We start from the raw sequence: 21,454 nt of genomic DNA, 5'->3' as shown, positions 1-21,454 counted from the left end.
TTCTACATCTGCTGCCATTGGAGAGCGCAGCCAGCCAGAAGCAGATGGGCTCCCCCTATTAAGTCAGGTTCTGCTCAAGGTTTCTTCCTGGAATATGGGAGTTTTTCCTTGCCACAGTTGCCATATGGCGTGCTTATGGGGGGTAAAGGGTTAAGGCTGTTATTGTTATATATTATATATGTAATAATGTTATTTTCTATATTTTTGATATGTTGCTGAGTGGATCATAAACGGCCCCAGCAATGAAGAAAAGTGATTGATAATGACTGACTGACTATTATTGTGTTACATGCTTCAAATGTAAAGCACTTTGAGCTGCATTCTGTGTATGAAAGGTGCTATACAAATAAAGCTTATTATTATTATTATTATTATTATTAATATAAATATGCGAAAATGACTCAGGGCTGTATTTTGGGCTCCAGCGCATGGCGTAATACTCGTTATTCACCTGCGGAAAGTTTAATTTGGTATTTTGCACGTTTATTTTTTAAGCATTGCGCCCAGGGGTGTGGCAATTAACAACCTAGGGAGGGGCCTAGCGCGTTGTCTAAAAATCGATATCATACACCACCTAAACCTCGTCAGAAGTCAATGGCGAGTTGTTCATATGCTATTTTAAGAGCGCATGTCAACAGTCATATTGGCAGGTGCACACACCATCCTTCTATCATTCATGAACGCACACCAGCGCACGTCCATGCAAAGCATTACAAATTGCACGATTACAATGGGAAACATAATTAGAAGAAATATATTACGAAATACTGTGCATCTCATCATCATTTGCAAATTGGTAATGACGGTTAAAAGTGATTAGGGGAGAGGCGAGAGACACGTATGGAGCACAGCTGAAGACGCACTGTCACGAGATATAAGCAACTCCTCTGCAGGATAAATGTTGTTTTATTCAGTCATTTGAGCAACATTAGGGTGTGTTGCTTTTTCCAGCCTATGTTTTCGGTGGTAACCCATTGTCAGTCAATAGTGAAAGTAACTGCATATAACTGTCTTGTCGTTGACTGACTCCTTGGTGAAGTTAGTTTCACTTTGCCAATGAGTTCAAATAATAGACGAGTGCAAATGCGAAGGCTATGCTAGGTTTTAGTAAAGCATGGTTTAAGAATAACTATTCCATACGGTCTCGCAAGCAGCCTCCTTCAAATGCGCCGTTGAATGCCAAAATACCGATGCATTTATTTGACATATCGCGCTTTGCGCCAGTAAAGGGAATGACAGATATCATTCTCATTGGTTTAAAATGATGTTACGCCCCAAACACACCCATATGACTGATTAAAAAACCTAGGAACACCTTGTTGCGCCATGCGCTCCACGTTTGATAACGAAACCCCTCCCAATGTGAACTGGACATCCTACTAAATTTGAATAGACTTTTGACGAGTGACGATGCACTTTAGAATGTCATGATAGGGCCCTCAGTATTTTTACAATGCCATAAAAGTGCAAAAGATAAACTGTGCTAGACTACCAATTATGAAAGTTAACGAAATTGAAATTAAATTGAAAGAAAAGAACCATTGCCTCAATAACTTTTAACAACTGCCTTAACTATACACATCTAACTGTACATTGGCAGATGTTGACATGTCAAAAAACATTCCCGTTTGATCAGCATTGGCCATCTGATCCAGGGGGTGTGAGCGAGTTTTCCTTAATCACATAAGCTACTGCTGAAAAGACATTAGCTTCTCCTTGAAGTCTGAGGAAAAGCGCTGGACAAGACTTCTGCAACAGTGATAGTGCATTGATACATCATTAAGGTTAGTTTTGAAGTTGGTGGGTGTGTTAAAATTACCATCATAGCTCTTTCTCAATTGTTTGTTAACCTACTTTTGAACCATTTTGTTCGACATGATCTCTTGGTTTCTCCATCATCCAGGCTTTTTCCACTGTTGTGAAGGATGGCTCACTTAATTCAAAACACTTGTTACAAAATATCGATATGGCGACATCTATTTAAAAAAAAAAAACAGTTATATTCGGGCCAATACGATAAAATTGGTAAAGATTTTGGATTACTAACAAATCTTATGCAATAGAAGTGAATACTAATATACATTTATTACATAGAAGTGATTAACATTACATTTTCATATATTATGTGTATGCTTTTCTATACATTCGATACTGTGCATCAACTTTGCTTTGTCTGTCATTTGCTCTCTCCATGTCACGACTTTCTAATAAAGGCGTTCCGTCACGAGTTAAAGTTATTCTGCCTGAGGCAGTAATAGGAATATCCTGACAGGGAGCATACTATGGCAAGAAAATGCTGAAGAATGTATATGTATTGTATTGATCTTACTTACTTGGAGAAGCCACATGACTTGCTTATGGCGTATGGATCACATGCTATGATGAAGAAGTATCCATCGTTATTGTTGCGCATGTATGAGGAGTTTTGGAAAAGACCATTGACCCATGTGATTTGTATAACCACGATGTAACTAACATGTATAAGATGGGGCATTTTCGTAGAGAACTTTGAGTAGTGTTACTGGAACGTGCTAGTGACCTGCTCTCGGTATCGTGAAAAAACCTTCAGTGATTTCTCACACCTGAGTGTGCCTGGAGATTTTTGACCACAAAACCAACACAGTAGCAGATTAAACCAGAGGGGCTTATGACACAGCAATGGGGAGTATGAAGTCACGTGACGGGTACAACTTCCGGTGAAGCAACAGAAGTAGTATACCTATGGTATTTTGTGTGCAAATTAGCGAAGAGTCCAAGTATTTTTCGGATTATGATTTACTGTGTAAAGTCACAAACCTTTATGAAAGATTATGTTATGGAGCTCAGGGACATTTTCTGTTTGTGGTTATACATATAACTGGACTAAACTAATTTAGTGGCTTAAACATCAGTCTTTGAACATAAGCCTAAAACTAAATCAGACTGTTCCTACCAACGTTGGTACAGTTTCCATCGCCTCCCAAAAGACGAAGAATAAAAAAGTCTGAAGAACTTAAAATTAAAAAAGCCCCGCAAACACATCCCATTTGTTATAATTAGATGCGGAGGTTGCTCCCACTTTTGATGCAAGGGCTCATGGGACGCAGGAAACTTGTGGATACAGGTTGAAAGAGAGCCACCGTTGTGTTATGACAGATCCTGGCTTTAGGCACAACTTATGTCGCTAACCCCATAATCTCACTTCGCAGTGTACCTCTCAGACTCTGCATCTTGTTATGGTGATAGAGGGAGCTGCAAATATAGAGCATATATCCATAAAATAGTGAACAAAATCAATGATAATGAATAAAACATGTGTTGTGTAAAAGAGTTTGAATGAATTTTGTTTGTTATTGTGACATCAAAAGTAGTTTATCAGTCCCTCCAGGATTTTGCGGGCCTTTTTTTGAGATTGTTGCAGCCTAATATGCCTGATTTCTTGGCAGATTTTCTAAAAAATTGTGATGGAAGTGAAAATTGCAAATTAATGTCATTGTTTTCAGCTACGGAAAGCTAGTGGAAATAACTTTTGCATAGTGCATTAGAATATGTGGATGCAATTTGGGATGTTTTGTGTCATTAGTTAAAATAAATGTAACTCGGATGAAATCTTTCTTGGGTCATAGAAGAGATAAGTGTCTTGCAATGTTATCAATTTCTATGTTTTTGGTAAGGACAAGTTACACTAACTACAAATAAACGTGACATGAGCTAACAAGGACATCTCCAGATGAAACATTTGCTAATGGGTTGCATAGCCTACTCAAATGTCAGTAGATCTACAGGAACTTATTTTCATAGCCTACTGTAAGTAGGTTAGCAACACCAGGTTGAGAGATGCAAGTAAGCAGATCATTAACGCTAGGCTTCTATTTGTTGACATCAAAACTATAGAGGAACAAACAAGTTATAGGGCAGTCTCTGGTGTCTGTGTGTGGCATCTGGCTCAATATTCTGTGCGAGGAACCGTTGTGGAAGGTGAAATTTCATGGGGAAACTACAATGATGGGTCAAATTGACAGAAAAGTTGCGGTGTTTGGACAAAATTGCAAGGTCGCCCGTATGTTTTGGCCTCCATGTTTAGAATGCATTAGCCAAAGAGGGACATACCGAAAATTCTAGCTCCGCCTTTCGCCTTGTGCTCGTGCCTGCTGGGAAACCCCTAACATTGAATCACCTGATGATCTCTGACTCTTCGTACGGAGATAGAAGACCACGTTAGCGTTATCTTGAATCTTTAGCTACATATCTTGTACAGTATTGTCAAATAACATTAGCACTGATTTCCCAATTTCCCCCAAGAATTAACCCAAGAACTACACAATGTAGCTCTAAGCTGTGTGGGCTGGTTTGGGAATGTGCCCTTAAAATTATAAAAGTAGCATTACACTTCTCAAGCATTGCACTTCTCAACAAATCTGCTATATCACTTCAGCTGACCCCATCTTTTATGGAGACTATTTTAACTAAGTTCAAGTCAAGTCACATCTATTTATATAGTGCATTTTTGTGCAACCCAAGTGCAACCCAATGTTACTAAAAAAGTGCAAGCTTTGGCTATGTAGTGAAATGTTTTGTGAACAAGATGGGAGGAGATGAAAGCGCTGACAGCATTAATGATAGCACTGAATTAAATTTTACACTGCTCTCAGATACAGCAAAACAAATCTTTAGCGCCACACTCAAGCCAACAAAATGTAAATGTGATACCACAGTAACATACACAAATGATCTTATATATCATGTTTTGAAAAATGATATGCCAAAAAATAATCTAGGTACCAGAAAAATCTAACTTAAAATCTACACATTTCTATCCAGGAATTAGAGACAGAAAATACAAAAACAATAATCAGTTTACCCTTATTATTAGTATACCCTAATTATAAAGCAGCTTGACATCTGTTGAAATATAAAGTAGCTCCATCTATTGAACAACCTATTATTTTATAATTCTTCACTCTCGTACAGTGGAGCTGTATGATGTGTGGAGTTTTCAGGGCCCAATGCAGATAACTGGTTGACAATGGGGTGCATTTTCACTGGCTTGACGTGAGCTGGAACCTTGTTCAAGTGAGCTGTGGAAGGGTAGAGAAAATGCTTAGAATATGAATTCATAACAGAGCTAATATAGCATTAATATATTGTGACCCTAATTTAAAATGGTACATAGTGGCTTCATTTTCTACTCATGATATTCAGTTCTTTTTTATACATTTTTATACAGTTCTTTATTATATGTATTTAATACGACAATAAACTTGAAATTGAATTTCACAAGATACACAAGCGAAAGGAAGAAAATGTATTGGCATGTGATTAGTACTGATCATAAGCCTGATCACTTAATATGAACTGTACCTGTATTCATTTGCAGCTTGCACTTATATCCACTTGTGTGCCCTATTCAAACCCCATATTTTTGCGTGTACTTGCGTCTACTTGTTTCTCAGTCAAGACAGACCACTGTTATTTTGTGGCTGAATGTTTGACCGTGTTCTTGTGGTTTTCTGACTTTTGCAATCAAACTTCTAAGTTACTTTGCACCTGTTTTCAGCCATCATTGAATTCCTGACAGTATTTTTTTTTAGTTTTTTAGTTTGTATTTGTACTCGGAAAAGCAATAAACAAACACACAGGATGCTGATATGTGGTATATGTCTAGGGCACAACAGGAAAAAATAATTCAAGAAATTGAATTAAGAAATTATATCACACATTGTTATATGAAAATAATGACACACAGAACCCCCCACCCACCCATACATACAGTGTGCATGACATGAGCTGTCTGCAGATATTTACCATATAAAAAAGAAAAAACAAAACAAAAAGTAAAAAAGAAAGAGAAAAAAAGACACAATTAAAATAATTATAATAATACAATCAAAAACAAAACACAGCAAAAAAAACACATACAAAGCCTGCATTCTACAAAGAAATGTAACTACAGTCTGTTTATTTAATTAAACAGTGTGTACCCAGCCCTAGTGTGTCACAGAGGGAAGGCTCAAATTGTCTATGTAATTAGAAAGACAACTCCATGTTTTATAGAACCTGTGGGTAGAGCCCTTGATGGTGTGTCCTATTTTTTCTAACTTCATAAAAGAAAGGATATCTTTAATCAAGGAACTGAATGAGGGGGCATTTGAAGACTTCCACCAGCAAGATTAAATGTCTTACTACAAGTGTGATAAATGCAACAAAACAAAGTCAGCCTTATATGAAGAGAGTACTGTACTGGTACTGTAGGAGGGAGAACACCAAACAAAGCCGTAAAAGGAGAGGGGGAGAAATTGTCACTTCCAAGACATCTGATAGGATTTGAAAGACCTTGGACCAGTATTCATATAGGTTTGGACAAAACCAGAGGGTATGTGCCAAGGATGCGGGTGATGAGAGAGACCGCTCACATGTGGGGTCAACATCTGGGAAAAACAATGGATACGGTGGACAATCTTGCACTGAATCAGGCCATGTTTAGCGCATATTGATGAGGAATGTACGCGGTGTAAGATTGAGTCCCACAATTCGTCTGAGATCTTATCTCCTAGGTCCTCCTCTTATTGAGTTTTAATTGAGTTGAGACTTACTGGCGTTCTTTATATAGATCAGGGGAGGGGTTGGCTGCATATATTATGTCAAGTTGATACATTTTCTGCAGCAGCCTAGACAATTCTGCCTCCCTTGTCTTCCTTTCAAACGCAGTGTATGAAATAGTGCTCCCTCTAAGATACGCTTTCAATGCCTCCCATAGAGTTGATGCAGATATATCAGGAGTTTTATTAATCTCTATAATCTCTATATTGATGTGATTGGAGATGGATTGGACAAAGTCATCACTAGATAGCAGGCGAGTGTTGAAGCACTAAGGTGGGCACATTGAATTAAGTCCATCAAAAACGATTGACAAGGAGATCGGCACGTGGTCATATATTACTATGGGATTATATGTTACGGAGTGAACAGAAGGTAATAAATTGTTATTTATTAAAAATGATCAATACGTGTGAATGTTTGATGGACATTTGAGAAAAAAGAGTATTGTTTACTGTTCAGATATAGAAAACGCCATGGATCAGATATGGTGAATTGTTTTTGATTGAATCGTTTTTGCAGAATTGGATGGAGAGTGTGTCCATCAAAGGTTGGGTTAATCCAGCAATTAAAGTCTCCTCCAAGTATGAGAGAATGTGTTGCGATATCTGTGAGCTTAGAGAAAAAAGTTCTAAAAAAATTCGTCCCAATTAGGTGCATAAATATTTGCGAGAATGACTGGAATACTATGAATTTTCCCAGTAACAACAATATATCTCCCATTTAGATCTGCTAGTGTAACAGCGATCTTAATTTCATCCGCCGATCGGCCCTCGAACCCGCTACCTTAACACACACTGGCATGGGAGTCGAACGTTCTAACCACTGAGCTAAAAGCCCAGGCTTCCAACTCAGCGGTTAGAAGGGTTCTTAAGGTTAGGGGTGTGAGGATTTACACGAGCAACTAGCAGGCCAGCTCAGTTCAACTCCGTTACACTACTAGGGCATTGGGGCAAATGAAGGGGACTGATTTATGTATGAGGATTAGGGTTGGGCACCGAAACTCGGTTCCAATAGGTAACTGGCGCCAAGGCAGACGGTAGTAAGGATATCAAATAACAAAGTGGATTTCGATGCCTCATTTTAATGCCACTTAACGGTGCTGATCCACTAGTACTACACAACATACGTGTGGTGTCGCGCTGCCTCCCCACGTTCAGTCGTGTGTGGGCATTACGTTTAAAATGTCAGTTTGCAGCATCTTGCTTTTATAGCACCACATTCTATACAGTTAGCTAATATAAACACTTCAAGATAAGCTTAAAGCAGAGCGGTGCACCACATACTGTAGGCTAGTGGACCGTGTTTGACAGCTCGCGTTAGTCCATGCTATTGCCAAGTAGCCTAATTAAAGCAATGTTACGAGCTCTTGTCGAAATCTAGCAAATAACTACACACAAGCAAAAGGCTATGAAACAATACCAACAGCCTAGTTTACACAAAAACTTGCTAATGGGCTAACTGACATCTATTTGAAATGTTATTTGCAAAGTTGTAATGTGAAAACTTTTTGTTTCACGGTATGTTCTGATAATTTCCGAACTACATGACCTTAATCTTTCATATGCATAAGGCCAATATAACATCACAATGAATTTGAAGCTCATGCTAAAAGTTTGCTTATAAAAACATAAATATGAAGGTGACAAACATACCTCTGCTGCATTGATATTCCCAAGCTGTCAAAGAGGCTATGGAACCGCACGATATCGCTAATTAAGCTTCTCTGACGGGAGATAGCCTAATGTTTTGCGCATAGCCTAGTCGATGTTAAAATCTCTGCTAGCGCTGGGAATCGAAATACTTCAACACCGGCATATGTAACATGTTAAATTTTTTATTGTGTTTTAAGGGGGAAGACATAAAATTTATTGAAGCATTTGAGAACACATTGGATAAACTTGAAAGCTGACTCCATAGATAAGACTACTTGCAATTGCGTTGTCCATGACCTGGTAGTTACAAGTCAAGGCATTTTAACATTTAAAGATATGGCAAGCAATCTGCACTAGATAAACTTGAAAGCAGAGGAAAGATTGATTAGGATACTGTACTTGCCATTGTGGGTGTATCCATGGTAATCCGTTTTAACATTTAAAGTTATGGCAAGTCATCTGCAATTAGAATTATGCCTAGAAGCAATGAAACTACAGATATTGATAATAAACTTTATTATCAATCAAAAAAAGCAGTTCATGCATTCGACCATTGGTTTGGGCATTTTATTGTAAAAACAAGTACTGGTTCAGGCACCGGCACTGTTTTGAAAGTATTGATTTAGCAACGGTATCAGATAAAACCCAAACGATACTCAACCCTAATGAGGATAGCTGTACCCCTGGCCTTGGCCTGGAATGTCGAATGATATATTTTACCTATCCAGTTCTTTCTCAACCTAACGTGATCCTCCACTTTTAGGTGTGTCTCTTGTAGGGCTGTAACGATTTACGATTCGAAACCGAAATCGCGACATTCATATCCACGATACTGTGTCGCGGTGTGAAAAGGCAGAATCGCGACACACCCTTTCTAGTGTTTCACGCAGTGCAAAAGCAACCCACAACTCCCGCTTTACTTATCGGTAGCCTACGTTGTCCAAAAACAAATAAATAAATAAATAATAATTTCATACCTCTCCTTGCTTTCATTGTAGACTATGTGTGCAACTTTACCAAACAGTATAGAACCCCCTCTCCTTGCCCCGCTCTCTCTCGCGCTCCCTCCCTCTCCTGCTCAATGAACACACGCTACTTAAATAAAACATTCACAATCGTGAAAGCAAGGACGCATAGACGACTAGCTAAATTACTATTAAATCCGCTTAGCATCATTAGCATGCTGCACATATTTGTTTAAAACTCTTGCACTGAAGTTGACTGATCATCTCAATACCAACGTTTCCCAAAAGGGCCTGTCCCAAGGAGAACAAGTATTACCTTGAAACTTAAACACACATGGGGAAACTGAACAGTCCAATCAGTAGACTATGATAGGCTAAGCCAGTGTTTCCCAAACTTTTTTTCTGGCGACCCACTTTTTAAAAATGACAGACCATCACGACCCATTTCACTTCAAATCTACCCTGCAACCACCAATATTGTTTTAGGCCACAGGTTCTCCAACTTTTCTATGCCTCCCCCAACCATACATTGCTATAGGATCCCTGCTTTGAACACGGTTGTGTTGCATTTTGAGCACCATCAGCGTGAAAAGTTGGAAATGACTACTGAAAAGATACGTTTTAATGCGCATCCGAGAGTAGGGCAAAATTCTCGCATGTTGCGCAGTCGTCATTCGTCAGCATAGTAAGCTGTTCCTGTATTTCTAAAAATAAATGCTACGTTGCGTTGCAGACAAATGGGTCCATAACACTGTGGACGTCAATTCCAATGTAAACAGCAAATAACTCAAGTCGTTATATTGTATTATTTTATATTGTATAGTCGTTATATCAGAACAAGAGGCGTTTGCGCAATAGCCGGAAGAATGCGCCTTTACTTTGGAGTTAGCGAGGTAGAAAACGAGAGGAATAGTGTTTAAAATGCCCATTTAAATTGTAGACTAATATAATGCACTGTTGTGCATTTTAAATCAGAAATAAGAATGTGAGGAGGTTGCTATTAACTTTAAAGATTGCATCTGCAATCGAAACTGTATGCAAATTGAATGGCCTTATGTCCGGTCTATGGATGTCTGCTTTAGTTGACAGCACGGTCACTAGATTTTAATCGGTAAAGTTGAGGAACTGGTATCTATTAATGTTCGTGCAAATAGGCGGATTCATGTCCCTTGCAGTTTGCAACTGCGAGGTACATGGCAGGCGCCCCATAGAACGGTTTCATTTTGAGAGGTAGATATCCATGCTGGCACCCCCTCTGCGATTCGTTCGTCCCCCAGTTTCATGCGCCAGTTTCATGAGCTTTTATGACAAAACCGTGACTGTGGTAGTTAACAGTCTACATCCTAATAGAAAAATGTTAGCTTTCCTGGTATCAAATGACAAATGGTATCAGTTAGGCCTATAACACAACATAAATTGTGCTGGCGACCCAAATAAAATCTCCTGCGACCCACCCGTGGGTCGCGACCCAGACTTTGGGAAACACTGGGCTAAGCTATATGCTACTTTGTTTACAATATTTCCAGGCTTCAACCAGACAGCTGAATTAAAGAGGTAGAGTTGTAATAAAAAATAGAAGGCCTAGGCTATAGGCTAATCTGCATAAAGTGTGCTGTCATAAATATCAGTCATTCAGAAAAATATTTTGATATATAAAATAATAGATATATTATATTGTAATCCTCTGGTGTTCTAAGGGAGGCTATTAAAATGTTATTTAATAAAATGTCTAGCCCCCCCCCCCAAAAAAAAAAAAGAAAAATCGAGATTCATATCGAACCGTGGGTCAAAAATCGTGATACAAACCGAATCGTGAGGTTGGTGTATCGTTACAGCCCTAGTCTCTTGCAAATAAATTATGTGTGCCTCTAATTTACAAAGATGACTCAAGACTTTGTTACGTTTAACTGGTGCATTTAGTCCCCTGCAATTCCAGCTGACAAAATTCAACTTGTTCCTATGAGACCGCAGCATGAGTCACGTTAAATACTGTGAATCACAACCACAGATGAAAAGCTATTTGGGCAGGCATAATGATCGACAAATACATACAAAATAAAAATAGAAAAAGTAGATTACAAGGCAAAACACATTCATCCCTTGCTAAAGTGTCCACTGAACAGAACGCGCGCATATCCCCTTTTAACATTGCCGAACAATCTGAAGCACCGTTGCTCATTCAAGAATAATATATACAAACTAGAAATGCAATTCCAAGGAATTACCAGTGCATGAAAATGCTAAAGTTGTGATGTAAAATATCATGTATAGTTAAAACAGATAATACAGAGATGGTTACTACGGTGATGCTAGGATAGACATGGTGGTTGCATAGCTTAATAAAAGTTGATAGTTTAAAAGTAGACTGTTTAAAAGCTGAATGTAGATAGTTTAACCCTTAGAACCCTAAGCTGTTTTTAGGGCATTTTCACTACCTTTGTTCATAAGGATTTATTCTGGTCATTGTAAGTGCCACACACATATATTATATATTGTTTTTTTCAGGAGAGTTTAGGCTATTCAGATCATTTCATGTATTAATACTAGCATTGATTTAGCATTTATACTAGCATTGATTTTATTTTGATTTTTAAAGAATTCAAATATAAAAAGTGTATTATAAAAATTCTTATATTTCGACATGTATCTCACCACTACAAGCTCACAGCTCTACATGCATTTCATGTGTGTGTAGGGCAGACTGTCCTGAATCGGGCAATATAATTGCCATGTTGGAGGGATACTCTGGGGCTGAGCAATTTACAGAAATATTTGCTGTGTGATTTACGGAAATAAATGCCATTTTTTATTTAGTGATGAAAAATGACCTTTCTGTGCTCCATATCTGTGACACGAACTGATCTGACCTGACTTGACCCGAGGTTGCGTGTTAGCCTGCGTGCCTGTGTGTATGCAGTCATAATAATTCTCAACTCTTTACTGCATTGCCATGAACAAAGTAAAGGCAAAAAAGGTGTTTATTTGTTGAACAAATTGGGATGCAATGTGAGCCTTGAATTGGATGCCATGCAGGAATTTGCTAGGATCTCAAAACCGGAATATGAACATGCTTTGCCATAGAGAAACACATGATAGCATTGGATTATAAACATGCTTTGCCACAAGAACAGACAAAAACGTGGGGTAAGTCCAGCTATATGAAGTTATTATTTTGCTGTCACTTCGTCTGTTTTATAACCCAGAAGGATGTACTTGGTATCAAATGATAGCTCTGAGTCTCCTCTTTCATCTGACATGCGTGGCATATCTATGCGATCACGGGTCCGCGAGTAATTCAAACGAGAGTAATGTGTGTGCAGGTGAATGCAGAGAAGTATAGACTGTAAATATGATGCAATTTGATTTAATTTCATGATTTTTTTAATTTTCATACTTGATCATACAGACAAGTGTGTAGTCTCGTTGGAAAGCCCCACTTCTGCTCTGTCGTGCAATAAAGGTTTCATCTCGCTGCGATGAACCGTTCCGGAGCAATGTAACAGAGAAGAAAGGGTGTGTTTTTTGACGCACTTTGCGTCAATCGGGTTCTAAGGGTTAAAAGTTGTTGATAGACAGTAGATAGTTTAAAAGTTGTTGATAGACAGCTAGTTTAATAGATAGTTTAATGATAGTTTAAAAGTTGAAGGTAAATAGTTTAAAAGTTGTTGACAGACTGGAAGTTGAATGAATGTTGATATTCAAATAGTTTAATGGCTGTGTATAGGTAGATATTTGACGATAACTGAAAGTTGGAATGGCTCTAATGTTTGCTAGCAGTTATGCTAAGATTTAACTATGCTAACCATGCTACTTAGCTAATGTTTTCTAGCAGTGCTAGCAATGCTAACCTGTTAACCATATTACTTAGCTAACGTTTTCTAGCAGTTTAATTAATTTTAATATTCAAGTAGTTTAATGGCTGTGTATAGGTAGATATTTGACGATAACTGAAAGTTTGAACGGCTCTAATGTTTGCTAGCAGTTATGCTAAGATTTTTAATTCTGTTAACCATGTTACTTAGCTAATGTTTTATAGCAGTGCTAGCAATGCTAGCATGCTAACCATGCTACTTAGCTAACTTAACTAACATTTTCTAGCAGTTTTGCTAAACATGCTAACTATGCTAACCATGTTACTTAGCTAACCTAGCTAATCATTTTAACAGTTTTGCTAAAAATGCTAACTAGCATGTTAACAATGTTAACATGCTAACTATATTAACCATGTGACTTAGCTAATAATTTTTAGCAGTTATGCTAACTATGCTAACTAGAATGTTAGCATGCTAACTATGCTAACCATGTTACTTAGCTAACCTAGCTAATCGCTAAAAATGCTAACTAGCATGTTAGCATGCTAACTATGTTAACCATGCTAACCATGTTACTTAGCTAATCATTTTTAGCAGTTTTGCTAAAAATGCTAATTAGCATGTTAATATGTTAGCATGCTAACTATGTTAACCATGTTACTTAGCTAACTTAGCTAATCATTTTTAGCAGTTATGCTAACTAGCATGTTAACATGCTAATTATGTTAACCATGTTACTTAGCTAACCTAGCTAATCATTTTTAGCAGTTATGCTAACTATGCTAACACGCTAGCATGCTAACTATGTCAACCATGTTACTTAGCTAACTTAGCTAATCATTTTTAGCAGTTATGCTAACTATGCTAACTAACATGTTAACTATGCTAACCATGTTACTTAGCTAACCTAGCTAATCATTTTAACAGTTTTGCTAAAAATGCTAACTAGCATGCTAACATGCTAGCATGCTATGCTAACCATGTGACTTAGCTAACTTAGCTAATCATTTTTAGCAGTTTTGCTAAAAATGTTAACTAGCATGTTAACATGCTAGCATGCTAACCATGCTAACTAGCTACAGTGGGTAGGAGTCATAGTTGATGACAAGTAACAGTTACAATGGCTAACAGTTAAAAAGTTCAGTAGTTTAAAGGGTTAAATTGTTTAACAGTGAAATATTGTAGTGAGGACTTTTATTTTGAAACAGTTTTTGGCAGAGGAAGCAGTTGAACAGGATGTGTAGTCTTAATAGGGCCAGTTTGTATGCTTAAAGCCTGAGACTGGCAGTTGAGATCCAGGTGGCCTGAACACCTGCCATAGGATTCTAATTGCTTAATGGCCGTATTATGATGTCATAATCAGCAATGTTAAGTCTATGGGGAATTTTAAAAAGTTTTTCTTTAATAGTTTAAAAAGTATAAAAGTTTCAAAGTTGAAAAGACATAGCAACCCGATCTGTTTGACGACCTACGTTACAAAGTTTGAATGAAGTTTCTAAGTTAAACTGTTCAAGAGAAATTGCGTCTAGAAAAAGTGGTAAGCGGAATAATAATAATAATAAGAAGTTGCCTAGGAAGAACAGTACAGTGCATTTTCATGCACTGTAATAATATACCATCAGCTCAAAATGCAGACTATCTGGTTATTTCAAAAAACAGTGTAGACAGTCTAATAATGACCAGAAAACGAGGCAAATTAGCCTGTCGTAAAGCTATTTGGAGATGGAAAGAGAAGGGAAAATAGCAAGGATGTTCAAGCTTAGCAGTCAGTAGGCTAGTTCAAATAGACAGTCTATTTACTTGGTCACCGTTACCTCACTGTCATCTGTATCCTGGAATTAGGCTACCCGCAGGTGTTGTGCTCTTGATGAAATCCACTGCTGCAGAGGGGTCTTTGAATTTGTGTAGTGTTCCATCAGGCAGCGTAATTTTCAGCAGGGCAGGGAACAACTACCTGAACTTCACTCCTTTGATAGGACGAAGGAGACGCTTTGCTTCCCTGAACTGTGCATGTTTCTTGGCCACAGCAGTTGTGTAGTTAGGGAAGATCGAGACATCGTAGAATCCGGTCTCGATCCTGCTAGTAGTGAAGGCGAATAATAAATGGTCTGGGTGGTTTGTCTTTAGCGGGCTTCTCGCGCAGACTACGGTGGGCTCTATCCAGGATCGGTTTTTGGTCAAAACTCAGAATGTCCTGCAAAAGCCCAGAGACAAATTCGGTTGGATTTGGGTCCTCCATGTCTCAATCAGGGTCCCAATCAGACGAATATTGTTTATTCTTGAACGCCCCTCTAGATCCCCGCACTTAGCATTCAGCTGATCCATTTGTGTTCTCAGAGTCTGTACGATGTTGTCCAACTCACTCAAGTGGACCCTGGTTGGATGCAGCATGCTCCAAATCTTTGATGGCACTATCATGGTTTTCAATTTTCTGTTGCAATGGTGCTATAGCATTTTTCAGCTCAAACTGTTGCAATTTAGAACCTCAATTCAGTGGAGAGCAAGTCAACTTTATCGCATATGTCATCCCTAAGAGCGTTAATCATCTCCTGTATCGAGCTAGCATCCATAGCATTAGCATCTCCAGCAGCCTTTCCCCAAGTCCGTTTTATTCCGTCCTGAAGCCATCATTCTCAACCGAGCGCACTGAAGCACACGTCTAACATGTTTCGTGTCCACATGCGCCTACCTTCCTGACAGTATCTTTGATGACTTTGGCTGTGAAAGTCATTGTATCATCAAAATTGAAAAAAAGTTTCTTCTTATAACCCTTTCTACTCATCTTTACTAGAGGCTTATATTTGTTATACTGTATTGGGGATTCCTATCATGCCTCAGAGTAATTTTTTTAAGTTATACTAATTATACCTTGGCAGCCTTTTATGTCAAAGATATCTCTCATAAATCAAAGACTACCATTGATTGCAACAGTATCAAATTGATTTGCAGGCTTACATGAATATGTTTTGATTAAACACAGTTTAAGTATTACAGGTATTACAGTGGTATATGGGTGCTACTGTGCACTGGGAATATTAAATTGTTCCACTGCCACATACTCTGACTCTGAACAGTTCCACATGCTAAATACATTCTTGAAAACATAACCACTCATTATCAACAGTTGGATGGGATAGACTTTGACATCAGTGAACTGAAAGATGTCCAAATGGCCATGCGAAATTACTCATAGGGCTCTATCTTCCGTCCCAGCGCAATTGACTTTGTATACTCGCGCGTTTGTCTTTCCTATTTTGCAGTCAGCGCATATTGGAATTTTCCCTCCACAGGTATATGCCTGTAAATTAGGGAATTCGATTGCGCCCAAGGGGGCGGTTCAGCGAAAAGACGGGGCGTGTTCCGGTGCAAACGTTCACTGTTGATATTTTGCAGTTTCAGAAAACAATTCCACCTGGTAAAGTCTGTGGCGAAAATGCAGATGCTATTTTAAGGGCGCATGCATGACCACAGGCCTGCATGAATGAATGCGTTGCACACCAATCTACAGACACCCCCGTGCACAGACGGAAACATTTAAAGCCTTGATAATATTTGTCCATTTCCCGGTTTTGTTCGTGCATTGGTGACCTAAATATTTAGTAGCCTATATATTACAACATCTACATGCAATATCTTTACAACAACGCCTAATTACGACCTATTAATCTGGACAACTTTATAGGCTACAGCCCTATAAAGGCTAACGTTACTTTTAGTTTTGTTCCAATTTACCGTTGTGTATGGCTTTAAACATCGCGTGCGCTTTAACATCAGCCTAAGCATTATTCCAGCTGCGCTAAGGTTTTAAGCACCATAATTTTGCCTACCTTGTTGTAGCCCATCTGAAATAACACCAAGCTTTGCTATGTTCCCTCCATCCTTTCGTTATTTTCAAAAAACGTTTTATATCCATGATGGCCTTGAAGTCTTGAGTTAGTGAATTAGCTTAAATCAGCTTTTCATGTGCTGTTAACCAGCAACAGATAGTACAAGAAAGCAGCAAGTATGGTTACAATTTCTGTACAATTTCTGTAGTTGCTGCATCCATTCATTGTTATTCTCTCTCCTGCTCAAATAAATGTTGTGCGTGAATTAAGTTGATGATAACGTGTTTACAAACTCTGCTTTACAGAAAATATTGTAAATAGTCTACTGTCACGCAGTTAATGGGATAGCTGTGCAGAGTTGAAAGTTAGGTCAACTTAAACGAAGCCCTTGCTTAGCCGCCTGTGCTGCGCAACGCACACTTAGCTCCTCTCATCTATACAATGTAGTTCCCATTTCTGTAAACCATACATAATTTCAAAGAAAAATATTACCACTCGAGGGAAATCAGTGTGGTGTCCATGTGAAAAAATAGGCATAAATCTAGCGTACACATTTTCACGAATCACTGATGTGTTGATGACATAAATTAGGAAATGTTAGAGGACTTAAGGAGACGTGATGTTGAACTGCATGCCGATGCCATTTAACCCAAATGCCCCAGCGGCAGCACGGGAGAGAAGAGATTAACTGACAGAAGATATGCATTGTCTATGGAGAGGTAATGTTAGATTACATTGTACATTGCAAATATATCACCATGCATTCATAACCTCGTGATTCAGTGAGAATGATCCCAAAACATCGGAAAGTATGTCTTTGTGACAATTCTGTATTACATTTTGTCAAGATGAAAAATCAATAGCTAACTGTTCCCAACTGAACAGTGATTATAGCGCTGTGAACGCTCCTGGCTGCGCCTGGCAAATACGCCACCATAATAGCAATCAGCTATGGAACAAGCGTGCCTGTTGTTAAAGGGAATGTGAGATGACGCTCTGATTGGTTTATTGCACGTTACGCCCAAACCACACCCATGATTAATGTAGCTACTTCAGACAACCCCATTTTAGATTTGCGTCGGGCGCAACAGTCAAATATCCCGCCGGTAAAATAGCATCAGCGCCGAGATCCGCCCACAAAGTGAATTGCGTTTTGCGCAAAGACACTTCCGTTTTAGACCATTAAAATAGAGCCCCTAATATGTTAAATGTATGCTTGGTTCTGAATCATTTTTTTCTATGACCCAGACATTCTTATGTGGTCACATGTGTTTCTACTTATTTGGCATGCATGCATTTATGGTCATAAATGTATAGATTTTATATTAAAATGAAATGCAAAATATTTTAATGTTTTCACTACTTTTTCATCACATCAGTTTAGTATAGGCTAATAAAATAAGAATGGGTGGGCAGGGGCTAAAAATAAGAAAATCTGCTTTACAGATTTAGTTAAAGCAAGATATCTAATCTACAGATTGTTGAAGAATGAAAATGGGAAACATACTTCCCACATCCAGCCTCGCATTGCAAGTGGACATGCCAGCTTCATTAATGGCAGACACAGTGTACCAGCCTGCATCTGATTTCTTCACCTGGTCGATGAGTAGGCATAGTTGACCTGAGTTATCCTGGGTAAGGCTGTGGACAGAACAAAGCACAATGGCATGGTCCAGAAGGCATCATTTAGTTGGGACTGTCAAACTAATCAATTGTACAATTTTCTTGTGATTGTTGTTTCTAGCAATTTATAATGGGTATACCATATAAAATCAACATCAAGGAATTCAAATATTAGTGTTTAACATATTACTTAGCTTTGAACACATATTTTACACAGAATAAGCCAACAGATTTCCATTATAAAACATTATTGTCACTGATTTAGCTTTAAAGGTATTGTTCTTAGGTACTAAAATAAATAATAAAACCCAGGCCTATATCTTAAGTGCCAGCTGAAATTCAACATGGTCCACAACACTCCATTCAAATATATGAAAAGGTAGACATAGAGGGAAAGAGAGAAACAAAACAGACAGAGGTCTCTCTGAAAACTACAGATTTTGTCAGATTTTCCTTCAACAAAAGTTTTGATAGCGTTATTTAAAGTGCTACAAATGGTCCACCATTTAGGTCTTCTACTTTCATAGCTATAGAATTTTGAACTTGAAGTGAGCTTACATATGGGATAATGGGATGAAATTAACTTCTTCCCAAGATTATTGAGAACATTTTTCATTTCATTAATTGAAAAAAAGAATGAACACATTCATTTTGACAACCTCCCTGAATACAGTCTTTTTTTCCTGGCCTTACAACACCAACACACTTCATGTAAGTGTCTTCAAATTATGGTAAACAACTCATAACAGCAAATGACACAATTTGGTGTCAAAGTAGTTTCTAAGCAAACAACAAATCTGCGAATTCACCTATTGTGTGCCTACCTTTTCATATTATTATTGGGGGCCATGCAGCATACTTTTTTTGTAATATATCATAAGGCTATAATTGTAGTGTCATTAGGCTATAATTTGCTATATGATTTTAATATCTAAATTATGTGTAATGCTAATTTTAGTGCAAGGGAATGTTAGGCTACTGCTTCGTGTCATACATCGCAAGTCACGTCATGTTCACATGCAAAGCAAACTAACGTTAACTTTAACACCAAAATGCCTGGAGACATGGCCGCCGCCATGTCAATGTAGTACTGCCAGGCAATATTAGTTCTCATAAATGACATGACATTAGACAGTAGCGTGTCAATGTAGGCCTACGTGTCTGCGCAAGTGAAACTGACAAACTGAACCTCTCGTGGGTAGGCCAGAAAGAACTATATTTAAAACCACGAATGAAGTGGATTACTGTTACTGTTCAAACGAGCGATTTAAAAGCCTAATCCACGAAAAAAAAGGAAATAGCAACTTGTTCTATTTCTAACAGATGAATATCGTAGCAAATAGTAGCCTATGGCGATGGCAGCTTAAAAAAACATTTATTTCACTCATCTCGCTGAAATGAACGTAGAATGTGGCCTGTTGCGCAAAGAAATGAATTAGGCAGATGATCTGCATCTCCGTTAACCGAAAGCTAGTTTTCATCTCCATTGTTGGCGTGAAATATGTCTCCAGTGTCAGTGAAGTGATAACATTATGCAGTTGCAGGTAGCCAGTGTTCACGTCACGGGAGTCAGAAAGAAGCTACCAAGATGGGCCCTGCTCTGTTTCTGTCCCTCCCAAACTGCGCTAAAATTGTGTAGTCTATTTAACAGCCAGAATTTTTAAAAAATGCCCAGGGGAGGCCGCTGCTCTTCACCCTGCTGACGCATGACTGCACTGCAACCTACAGCAACAATCACATAGTGAAATTTGCTGACGACACAACTCTGGTGGGTCTCATCACCAAGGGCGACGAGACTCAATACAGGTTGGAGGTCGACCATCTGACCACGTGGTGCAGGGACAACAACCTCCTGCTGAACGTCAGCAAGACCAAAGAGATCGTTTTTGACTTCCGGAGAGGTCACATCCAACACCTGCCACTGACCATCGACGGTGCTGTGGTGGAGAGAGCTAGCAGCACCAAATTCCTGGGGGTGCACATCAGTGAAGACCTCTCCTGGACCACCAACACTGCATCACTGGCGAAGAGAGCTCAGCGCCGCCTGTACTTCCTGCGGAAAATCAGGCGAGCAATTGCTCCACCAGCCATCATGACCACATTCTACCGAGGCACCATTGAGAGCATCCTCTCCAGCTGTATCGCTGTGTGGGGCGGAAGCTGCACTGAATACAACAGGAAAGCCCTGCAGCGCATAGTGAACACAGCTGGAAGGATTATTGGTACTTCACTCCCCTCCCTGAAGGACATTTACACCACCCACCTCACCCGCAAGGCGACCAAAATTGTGAGTGATGCAAGTCACCCCGCTCACAATCTGTTTGATCTACTGCCCTTTGGGAAGAGGTACAGAAGCCTGCGCTCCCGCACCACCAGACTCACCAACAGCTTCTACACCAAGCTGTTAGGATGCTGAACTCTCTCCCCCTCCACCCTCAGCTACATAACATCCTGGACATTGGACCCACAATGGCCGCCTTGCACTACTCCACTTGCACACTTGTACACTTTGCAACTTGTTGTTGTCCTGAAAACACAACACTTCTGCTGCTCTTACATAACTTGCACCACTATGCCACTTTCTTAGGTCAAACAGAACTATCTCAGCCTTTTATTGGCCTGACTTTGCACTACTATTTTATTGACTGTCTATGCACAATTTCAACCAAATTTTGCTGCTCTTATTTCTTCATTGTATGTGCCCTCTTATTTACTTATTTTTTTGTTTACTTGAATGTTATGTTTGTCTGTGGACTTAAATTGGTAAAATATGTCTTGTCTTCACCGTGGGATAGTGAGAAACGTAATTTCGATCTCTTTGTATGTCTGGAGCATGTGAAGAAATTGACAATAAAGCTGACTTTTACACTTTAGCTGCTAAATGTCTCATTGGGTTGTTGTTGTCCAACTGGCTACACTATAAAGAAATTTCAAGGATGATCTCAGTTATTTTGGGTTTCTCTTGTCCATGGCCTCTGAGGTCAACCTCCCTTAGA

General features: G+C 38.9%; 1 protein-coding gene across 2 annotated transcripts in view; it reads right to left on the bottom strand.

Moving 5' to 3' along the window:
- Positions 1–4,490: 4,490 nt before the first annotated feature.
- Positions 4,491–21,454, bottom strand: part of myot (myotilin) — a 215,740-nt gene continuing 198,776 nt past the window's right edge. Inside the window, exons 16-17 of one of the 2 annotated variants that reach the window (XM_076292652.1) lie at positions 18,343–18,476; positions 4,491–5,057 (exon numbers count right to left, since the gene is read on the bottom strand). In XM_076292652.1, the coding sequence (XP_076148767.1) occupies positions 4,927–5,057; positions 18,343–18,476 (265 nt within the window). In that variant the 3' untranslated portion in view covers positions 4,491–4,926. The remainder of the gene's footprint in view (positions 5,058–18,342; positions 18,477–21,454) is intronic. The other variant, XM_076292651.1, reaches the window with a different exon arrangement.

Source organism: Alosa pseudoharengus, unplaced genomic scaffold (assembly GCF_046254945.1).
Source record: "Alosa pseudoharengus isolate Yale_2024_CS ecotype anadromous, Long Island Sound unplaced genomic scaffold, YU_APseudo_1.1 YU_APseudo_1.1_scf_19, whole genome shotgun sequence".
NCBI classification, from domain to species: domain Eukaryota; kingdom Metazoa; phylum Chordata; class Actinopteri; order Clupeiformes; family Clupeidae; genus Alosa; species Alosa pseudoharengus.
Note: the sequence above shows the minus strand (reverse complement) of the source record. Positions and strands in the feature narration are given on the sequence as shown.